This window comes from Leptonychotes weddellii, chromosome 10 (assembly GCF_054177405.1).
Source record: "Leptonychotes weddellii isolate Sample4059 chromosome 10, ASM5417740v2, whole genome shotgun sequence".
Classification (NCBI taxonomy): Eukaryota; Metazoa; Chordata; class Mammalia; order Carnivora; family Phocidae; genus Leptonychotes; species Leptonychotes weddellii.
The window spans coordinates 42,035,333-42,045,453 of record NC_138378.1 but is presented as its reverse complement, the minus strand read 5'-3'; the positions used below and the strand labels follow the sequence as shown (position 1 = coordinate 42,045,453).

At 50.0% G+C, this 10,121-nt stretch overlaps 1 protein-coding gene across 1 annotated transcript; it reads right to left on the bottom strand.

Annotated features, from left to right (window-relative positions):
- Positions 1-5,297: 5,297 nt before the first annotated feature.
- On the bottom strand, positions 5,298-9,039 carry NXT1 (nuclear transport factor 2 like export factor 1). Its single transcript, XM_006742937.3, has 2 exons — positions 8,635-9,039; positions 5,298-6,033 (listed from the first exon to the last, which is right to left on the bottom strand). The coding sequence occupies exon 2, from the start codon at positions 5,978-5,980 to the stop codon at positions 5,558-5,560; it is 423 nt and encodes a 140-aa protein (XP_006743000.1). The 5' UTR covers positions 5,981-6,033; positions 8,635-9,039; the 3' UTR covers positions 5,298-5,557.
- Positions 9,040-10,121: the final 1,082 nt, after the last annotated feature.

Here is a 10,121-nt window from a genome sequence, read left to right as displayed (position 1 = left end):
TCAGCTCTGTGCCTTCCTGTTCATTCCATGTAAGCACAGTCCACTGCCAGCCCATGAAGCCCCCAGAAACAGATGGCCAGATGAGTGTCCTCATTGTGATCTATGGGGCAGTGAAGTTTGAGGGCTGCCCACAATGCAACTCCCACCAGACCTTTGTTTTGAAACCACTCACCTGGTCACCACACACAGACAGGTTTCACAGGGCTGCTAAGGGTGGAGAGGGGCTCGCCCTCCACATGGTCTATAATGTGGAGGCCCCCCTTGCCTTGTGGTGGACAGGGCTGCTGCAGCCCTGTGCTCTACCGAGGTTCACACCTTGAATATGAGCAGCCAATCTGCTGAGTAATTTGCAGTTTGCTATAATTCCCTTTTAACAAGCTATTTTTTCCCTTGCCCTATAAAAGGACCTAGTTATGAAATCCTGAAATATAAAAATGCAATGGAAATGTTGCCAAGTTAGTGCGGCTGGGATTGGAGGTGGGGGGGTTGGAGGGGTGTTAGGGGGAAGGTTCAGCTATGGCGGCTGGCCCCCACATGCACAGCAGTTCATGCGTGGCATTCCTTAGTGAAATAGCTCATCTTCAGGCTAGAGCAGAAGATTCAGGCACATACTCTAGCCTTTCCACTCCCACGTGACCCTGTCAGGAGAAAGAATGTTCTGGAATTGGACGCCTTTATACACTTTGCACTAGTCACTGAAAATAAGCCTACTGATCACCTGACTCATCTCTCTCTCCCAACTGGGAGGTGACAACCAAACAGTAATGGTAAAGCCCCAAGCAGGACGGCAGCAGAGCGCAGGCAGGGAGCCGGTCTTTCCTGCCTTGCCTCCATGGAATCTTGATGGGCAGGAGAAATTCTCTCCTTTGGAGATGGAAGGGGGGTTTCTGCATTTCCTGTCCTGTGCCCAACAAGGACTGTGGAACCCTGTCTGGTTCTGAGACATATTCCAGTTAAGGAGCTCCCTGTCCCCTCTGGACACTCAGGCCCCAGTGGTGGTAACACTCTTTCCTCATTTCTGGGTTTCCCAGCTACTGGGAATGTCTCTAGACCAGCAATTCTGCTTCCACTGTACCATCCAATACAGATGGAACCAACCACATGTAGCTATTCGGATTTAAATGAATTAAAATAAAATAAAAACCCAGTTCCTCAGTCATAGGAGTCACATTTCAAGTGCTCAGGAGTCCCAGGTGGCTGGTGGGACAGGTCTGCCCATGAGGGCTCTGCTGGAAAGCCTGATGACCTCCTTTTCTCAGCACCGCTGGCCGCAGCTCCTACCACTCCCCTCCTTCCCTATTTCCAGAGACCACAGTGCAGTTTAGAGTTTACTGGTCTGCGGCGTAAATTGGGCTAAGAGCAGAGTGACCACCTAGTCCTAGTTTTTCCAGGACTTTATCTTTTTTTTTTTTTTAAGATTTTATTTATTTATTTGACAGAGAGAGAGACAGCGAGAGAGGGAACACAAGCAGGAGGAGTGGGAGAGGGAGAAGCAGGCTTCCCGCCGAGCAGGGAGCCCAATGCGGGGCTCGATCCCAGGACCCTGAGATCATGACCTGAGCCGAAGGCAGATGCTTAACCGACTGAGCCACCCAGGCGCCCCTCCAGGACTTCATTTATCTTAGCACTGAAAGCCCACCTCCAGGAACCCCCTCCTGGGCAAACTGGGGTGATAGGTCTACCTGGCTAAGACCCACAGAGCAAATAATGTCTGATGGGGCTGTTTGTAGGATGGGGCCAGAGGGCTGCTCATGCTGCCACGCACGGTCCCTTCAGTGGGGACCCTTTCCCCATCATCCTGATGACACTGTATGCTCACTCTTAGATGAAACAGCCTGCATTCACCTGAATTCCACCTTCCTCCCCAAAGCCTCAAGTGTGAGTAGAAGGCTCTGTGCCTTGTCCCTTCCCTCAGCTGGGTCAGCCACCATCTTGGAGGAGGCAGAGGTACCCCTCTGGCCACCTGCACCCACCTCTGTCGCTCCTGGGTTTCTCAAGCCTTTGGAGGTGAATGTTCTGGTAAGAGGAGTTTGCGTTCTCTGAACTTGTGATTTTTTCCTCTTCGAGGGTACTTGGTGGTTTTTCTGAGGCGCCCCACATCACTGAGGTGTTCTGGTCCTGGAGAACAGACCTCTTATTCTGGGGGCTCTTGCTCCCCTAGCAACTCTGAGGAACCCTAAGGGCCACCTCCACATTCCTGTCGGCCTTTCCCAGATGCCCTCCAGCCTGCACTCCCTGTTCAGGCCCATGTCTCAGCCTGGAAAACTGACCCAGGCTTGCTCCTGTGCACAGGCTCACCCCAGGGCAGCAGCCCCCTGCCCCTCCTCCTACCCTGTCTCCTCAGTCCTGCTGGCTCTCCATCCAGTCCCCAGGATTCAGACCCCTTTGCTCCACGTCAGAGGGAAGTAAGACCCTTCCCAACATGGCAGCAATGCCCTGCCTAACCCAGCCATCCCAGGTGGATGCCACAGCACCAGTCTCTAGGTCCCTTCAGGCTGTGTCCAGTGGGGTCTCATAGACCCCAGACTATCATGTCAAGCTAGGCAGACCCCCTGTTGAAGCCCCTTCTCTCTGGGCTAGAGGCAAGGGAGGTGGCACCTCACCACACTTCCCTGTTGAGGGGCCTTGGAGCTGGGGTGGGGGGACAGCTTTCTCTCAGAAGTTTTCTCTCAGGAAACCTCTCCCCAAAATGCTCACCCCCCCTCCACTCTCTTCACCCTCTCTGTCCCATCTTATGAAGAAATCAACACTTGCACCCTTGATGGCCCATTTTGGCAAGCACCGGGGTCTAGGGTTTCCTGGCTGTTGCCAGTCTGACTGGATGGGAGATGGTACCTCCTGCCATCACCGAGGTGGTTGCTATACAAACAAGGAGGGGGATGGAAATTGTTAGTTTATGCATCTTCCTTCCTTCCTCCCTCCCTCCCTTTCTCCCTCCCTCCCAGCACCCTTTCACACATATTTTTGTGATTTGCCTGTTCTTTTCTTGTGCTATTGTTTTTTTCTATTTTTTCCCTTCCTGATTTGAAGGTTCTTTATATAGTAAAGAAATACTATGCCTGTCCTTTGTTGTACATACTTTCCTCCAGTTTGTCACTGATGAGTACATTTGGCTGCGTGTAAAAAGACCCCCAAACAACAGTGGCTTCAAGAAGATTGAAGTACATTTCTTGTTTCCCCTGAGAGCCAAGGGAGGTCATCCAATGCTGGTGAGGGGACTCCATGAGGTTGACAGGGACCCCAGGGCCTGCTTTCCATTCCTCCACCCCTTGCATGTGGCCAAATAAGCCTCATGGCCCAACAGAGCTTCTATCTAGAACATCAACTCTCCTTTTTTTTTTTTTTTTTTTATTTATTCATGAGAGACAGAGAGAGAGAGAGAGAGAGAGAGGCAGAGGGAGAAGCAGGCTCCCAAGGAGCAGAGAGCCCGATGCGGGACTCGATCCTAGGACCCTGGGATCATGACCTGAGCTGAAGGCAGACGCTTAACCATCTGAGCCACCCAGGTGCCCTAGAACATCAACTCTCATACCTGCTCTCTAAATGGCAGGGTAGAGGTAGATTGGGTGGGAGGAAAGAAAGATTGGATGCCCCAGTCTTTCAGGGAGACTTCCCCAAAGTGTCTCATAGCCCTTCCTCATACACCTCACTGGCCCCATCGGGTCTCAGGGCACACTAACTGTGTGGTCTAGGGAAGGCTGGTCTTTCATCTGAGTGCCTTCCCAACTAAATCCACTGTCCGTTGTTCCTAAAGGAGGGGAGAATGGGAGGCCACCAGAGGTGCCCTGGTGCTCTTCAGAATGCCATCTATACTTTTAATTTCCCGAACCATTGTCCCACAGGAACACCCACAGCTGCGTCTTGAAGATTTTCAGGACATTGTGATTCACAGACTCTAGAGATTTCACATCAAGCTCTCTGATGGCCTGATGGGACTCGCACCCTCTATCCAAGGTTGAGGTGAGGCAGGTGCCATCCTACATCACCCCTTAAGGACGAGGGCTTTCAAATTTGAAGCCCAGCTTCTCCCTCCACATCAGTCTCTGCACTGATCCCCCAGCCCACTCCACTGGCCTCTCTATGGGACAGAGCTCCAGGGTCTGACAATTCCACATTGTGGTTTGGGACCTCACTTCCAATCTCACAAGTATTTCACCAGATCTCAGCTGAACTGCTTATCTCTGCTTGCTAGGCATGTTATCTCTGCTTGCTAGGCATGTTATCTATAGGATCAATTTGACTACTCTTCATATGTGGCTTTGAAACTAAATTTATTTACCATTTTAATGTCTTGCCTCCCAGTTAGACTTAGAATTCCTGAGGGTACCTGGGTCTAGTTTGGTTCCCTGGAACACTATGACAAAGCCATTCCCCTACAACACACTCACTGTCTGCCCCTGTTGCAAATCTTTTTCCTCACGTGGGATCAGGTTTTGCTATCGCAGGTGAGACCTGCCCCAAACCAATTAATGTCTTACAGATAAAATTTCATTCATTTAAAAAGAAATCTAAGGGTAGGTGAACTAGGTCCATTTGGATGGTTCCACATAGTCATCAAGGATCCAGGCTCCTTCCAACTTAACACAATCCTACCTCCACAGTCCAGCTGCCTCCATGGCCCAGAATGAGCCAGAGCCAGTGGTCAGGCCATCGTAACTGCTCTCTAGGAAGCAGGACAGAGGGAGGAAGGGTCTACCAACAAGCAAATTCCCACAAGTCCCACCCTTCTGCTTCTCCATCACTGGCCAGAACTTAAGTCATTATGTCAAACCTTCTTTTTGGTGGGTACTTTGTCCTGCTCACTGTTGGGCTTCAGAAACTAGGTAAGGGGACGGGTATGAGGAGGAAACTGCCATCTGTGCCACCGTACACATCAGTATTCTCCTTCTCCAAAGTTCCCATTCCAATATCCCAGCCCACAAACCCATCTCAAACCTAGCACACTCTTGTCAAAGAAAATGTAACTGGGGAAGCCACGTGGCCATGAGATCTCATTTACTGGTCAAAGCATGATGGAACCTTCTAGTTCTACTCTTTTTTTACATTGGGAAAATGCAATTAGAGTCCATCTTCAGGGTCAATAAAACTAGCTTCCTCTTAAGAGCAGTTCCTCACTTCCTCTTTACAAGAGTAGTTAATACAGCTGCTTCATTTATAAGCAGTTTTTAACTAATTCTTTAGTATTTCACTAAAGAATTTCATTTCAGGTGCTTTCTACTAAGCTTGTGCCTTTAACCCTCCTTTGCCTCCTCCTTCCTCAAAACTTGGACAGACACATCAAGCAAGGGAAAAGAAGCAACATTTGTATTGTTTTATTTGTCAGAATTTCCAGAACCAGGGTCTCTACTGGACAAATAGAAAAATAGAAAAGATGACTACTTTGAAAAGGCATCTATGACAAACAAGAATACACTCAGAAAGGGGCTCAAAGGACTCCAGCAAATGCAGTTAAGCCAGGGCAGTGTGGCCTGGAACAGAAAGGAACTTGTGTCCCCACATTTTGAGATCTGCGTTTCCCTACAGAGCTGGGCTACAACAGAGGCCTTTCCTGGCCCCACTAGCTGGCCCAGTCCTGGAACCGGAAGCAGTCACTTGCTATTTTCCACACCGTGTTGCTGGGTGAGGCCTGGGCCGTCAGGATGAAGTTTTGGTTAAAGTCCCGTTGTTTGTTGCCTTCAAACTTCACTGTTCCACAGATCACAACAAGGACTGTGGTCTGGCTTGGGGTGGCTTCATCATGGACAGGCTGGCAGTCTACCACATTGATTTGGAACTCACTGGAAGGCAACATTTCAAAAAACTCACTCAAGGACTCTTGTCCCGAAACAGCGTTTCCATTCCACACCAGGGTGGCCGTGCCCATGTACAGGCGGGACAGCAGGCGCCGCCGCTTATCCATGGTGGTGTAGTACACGTTCACAAACTCCTCAGCAGCTCTGCAGGCCTGATCTACGTAGGTCTTGAAGTCCACTGATGCCATCTCCGGCCCTGCCGAAGGAGGCCCAGGTGCTCCTGAGCCTGAGGGAGCGGGGGCTGTGGAGCAGGAAGGTTGAAGAGAACCCGTGTGAATGCCCAAGTGTGTTCTGCCCCAACAATGGAGTAATTCTCCTTTTCTACTGGTGGCAAAACAATTACATACTGTAGGGAGATGACTCTAGGCTCAAATTTTGCTGATGCCTAATCTTACTAAGCCTCAGTTTGCTCATTTTAAAATGGAAATATCACCATTCATAACACAGTTGTAATGTGAGAATTAAACAAGACAGTGTACACCAAGTGCTTAGTTAAAAAGCCTGATACCTACATGTTTAAAAAATGGTAGCTATTACTATGAATTCCAAAAATCTCATTTTGTAAAAGATAGTACATTTGACTAGGGAAGGTCACTTTTTCCTGGAAGCGTGGACCAGGTGTGACTGCCCCTAGAGAAGTGGAGAAACAGCAGATCCTGGATAAAGACTGCAGACCACAACGAAGGGAGCAGTGGCCCAAAAAAGACCAATCAGATGGCATATGATCCTCGGCTGGTGGTGAGTCTGAGAAAACTATCATGAGCTCATCCAACAGATACTGGGAGAGCAAAGAGAAGGCAGGTTTCTTAAGAGGATGAGAGCAAATGTCACTAGGACAGTACCAAAATAGTGGTCACGATCCTCATGACAAGTAAACCTAGCAGCTGACTGAGAATGAGAAGGGAGGGCACCTAGCTTCTGTGAGTACAAATACCTACCAGGCAAGTCCTGTGAGCCAAAATGGAAAAACAAGTTAAAAATGGAAAGGCAAGTTCTGGGGCACCTGGGTGGCTCAGTCTGTTAAGTGTCCAACTCTTGATTTCAGCTCAGGTCATGACCTCAGGGTCGTGGGATCCAGCCTCGAATCTGGCTCTGAGCTCAGTGCAGAGTTGGCTTTTCCCTCTCCCTCTGCTTCTCACCCCGCCTCAAATAAATAAATAAAAATCTTAAAAAAAAAAAAAAAAGAATTGAGCAAGTTCTATGGGATAGAAGGTGGGGGGTGGTGGCATCAAAAAAAGAATCTCAACTATAGCTGATATGTCACATTTCCTTAAAAAAAAAAAAAGGAAGTCTAAAAGCATAAAGAAATATTATTTGCTTGTCTCAGAGTATGGTACAACTGTTACAGTTCTCTGCTCTTTTTTGCATCATTAAAATATTTCACTAAAAGTGGAGCACCTGGGTGGCTCAGTTGGTTAAGCATCTGCCTTCAGCTCGGGTCGCTTTGGTCCAGACCTTCGATGGGCTCCCTGATCAGCAAGGAGTCTGCTCTCCCTCTGCACCTCCCCCTGCTTGTGCCCTCTCTCTAATAAATAAAAAAATCTTTAAAAAAAATTTAAAAAATAAAATATTTCACTAAAAGAAAAAATTCATGAGCGAACATTACTAAAATAATGGATATGTTTAGATATACAAACTTAAATTTCTTGTTTCAAATACTTTAACTTTTTTTTTTTTTTTAATATCAGCTCGTGAAACAGATAAAAGATTTCACAGAGAGTTGGAAAAGAGTCAAGTACTCTTAAGGGCTGAGCAAGGTGGAGGCCTCTGTAAAGTAAAGAACTGTAAAGAGCAGGCAAGGAGCTTGGTCATAGAAGTAAGCAGTGACAGAACGAGGCACAGACAGAGGTCTTTGCACTTCCTTCCTGGACTCAAAATCAAGCCTCAGCAGACACGGATTCTGAGCTGGGTATCTGCTGCTTACTTTATATACATCATCTCATTTAATGGTCACCACAAAAGGATGAAAGAATTTTACAAAGAAGAAGGGAGAAACTTAGGGTCCTGACAGCAAGCACACTCCTGATGTATCTTTATAAGAAGGCACGTGGCCTTTGAAAATGTCAAGACTATGTTGTCCTCTTACTTGCTTATCCTTTAACAGCTTACCCTTTTTTACTGTCCTTTACCTGCACTTAGGAAATTAAGTCTCAAAGGGCACCATTACAGGACTGCTAGTTTGAAGCTGTCCTTTCACGGGCCTCAAATCCTCTCTTGCTGGAATTCTTGACATGCACATCACTCCTCACCCTGACGTGCCCCAGTCCTCCACCATTTCAAGTCATTCTCAGAAACGTCCCTTCCTCCACCCCTGCTCAGTTCTGCCAAAGCGACTTTCCAAACACAGCAACCTGTCCTGGCCCCATACCAGTAAGATAACCACCTCCTTGTCTTGTGGTTCTGCTACCTACAAAGCTGACAGCTTGCCCTTCTCTATCAAATCAGAGAAAAGAATCATGAAAAGTGAGATAAGTATGAGGCTGTGAAGATGCCGCCTTCTCTCGGAAGCCCACACCGTCAAGTTCTTTGGAGCTGGACCAGAGAAGATCCAACAGGCCTCATTTCTGGCAGAGAGTCGCTTTTCATCAAACACATAAAGCCAACCCGCCCTGGCCATCTCTGGCCGGAGACCTGCTCCAGTGCTCTTCATCGCCAAGCGGATTTACTGCCAAGCACTTCGCAAGGGCAAAAACTTGAAGCAGCACTGCAACGACACCACGAGGGAAAGGACAAAACCCGGCTGATTCCTGACAATGGGGGGAGAGCGTGGGGTGCACGTGGCAGATGTCTCGTGAGTCCCTGGGCCGACTGCCGGCCGCGGGGGACGGTGGGGGACACTTACCTTCGCGGCTGGTGACGTCCGGGCTCAGCGCGGGCGGCGGTGGCGTCCTCGGTCAGCGGGGGGCAGTATCCCCGGTCGGCGGGGGTCGGCGACCTCGGTCAACGTGGGCGGCTCGAGTCAGCGCGGGCGACCCTGGTTAGCGAGGAGGGGACATTGGCCAGCGCGGGCGTCTCCCGGTCAGTGTGGGCGGCGGAGCCCCTGTCGGGCGCCCCCTGCACGACCCCCAGCTCCACAGAGGGCCGGCCCCCCAAGGTCGCGGGGCGGGCCTGCCGAGGCTCCGCGTTCCTCCGCCGCTCCCCTCAGCAGGAACCGGAAGAGCTGCCCTCCTCCCACCCTTCCTCCCGGATCCGGCCGAGTCGCCGAGACCCCGGAGCCCGGGAACTCGTCGGCGCCGCCCGCGGCTTCCCGCGCGCGGCCAGCTGTGCGCCGCGCAGACGCCAGCGCCCACGGCTCCGCCCACTCCCGCCTCCCCGTGACCGGCAGCTGTGTCAGCCAGCGGGACAGAAGACCGGGAGGCTAGCTCCGCCCAGGTGTGGCTCAAAGGAGGAGGTGGTTTCCGGGAGAGGCGCCTTCCCGAAGACCATAGAAAACCAGCGGTCGAGTTTTCATTGGCTCAACCGGTCATAGAAGCGGGTCCAACTGGTTAGGTGGGATTCTTGATTGGATGAAATCTCCTAGGTCCCGCCCCCAGAGCTAGAGGTGCGTGAGGTCTCTCCCAGCTGAGTGGAGGCCCGCTTGACAGGAGAGCACGGGGGAGAGTGTGTGAGGCGGACTCAGATACTTGGCCTACGACCTCCATTCACCTGCAGTTGGGGTAATTCTAGTTAAATAAAAGACGACTTGATCCAACCTCGGGAAACCACCACCAGCAGCAGTGACCCAACTAAGGCTTTCACACAGACATAGTAAGTGGGGCGCCAGAATGCCCCGCGGTGACCGAGCTGGTGAAGCCGGCCCTGCCCTTGTTGAACTCTGCCTGATAGAGTATAGCAGCTGATTACTCTCCTTGATAGTTTAAGTCCCTAAGGACACATAGAAGAAAACCCATTTTAGTTAAGTGAGAAACTCAACTAAAAGCGAGAGGAGTCGAGGGTGGGAAGAGTCTAAGTTTGGGAAGTAACAAAAATGTGCCAGAAAGGGAAACAAAGGCAATTTCCTCTCTTGTCCTGGGAATTGAGGAGCTCCGAGGAAAACCACCTGGTTCCAGCGATGGCCCATGGCCTGGTTGGTATTTCAGCCAATCTGCAACCCGAACTTTTCTTTAAAACAACAGGCTCAACAGGATGGAAACAGTGTGGGACTTGGGAAACAGAGTTTACAGCAAAAAAAAAAAAAAGAAAAAGAAGGGTTTCTTTAGATACAAGAGCCTGAACTCAATCCACTGGTCTGAGAGACTGAATAATTCCTTCAAAACTGGGAGCCCTCTGGGCATGGTGAAGTTTACTGATGTTGCCGTATCTTTGGAGTGTGGTGCATTTAACTCATAC

Excerpts from the sequence above, each read along its gene's own strand:
- NXT1 (XM_006742937.3), bottom strand. The coding sequence starts at position 5,980 with ATGGCATCAGTGGACTTCAAGACCTACGTAGATCAGGCCTGCAGAGCT.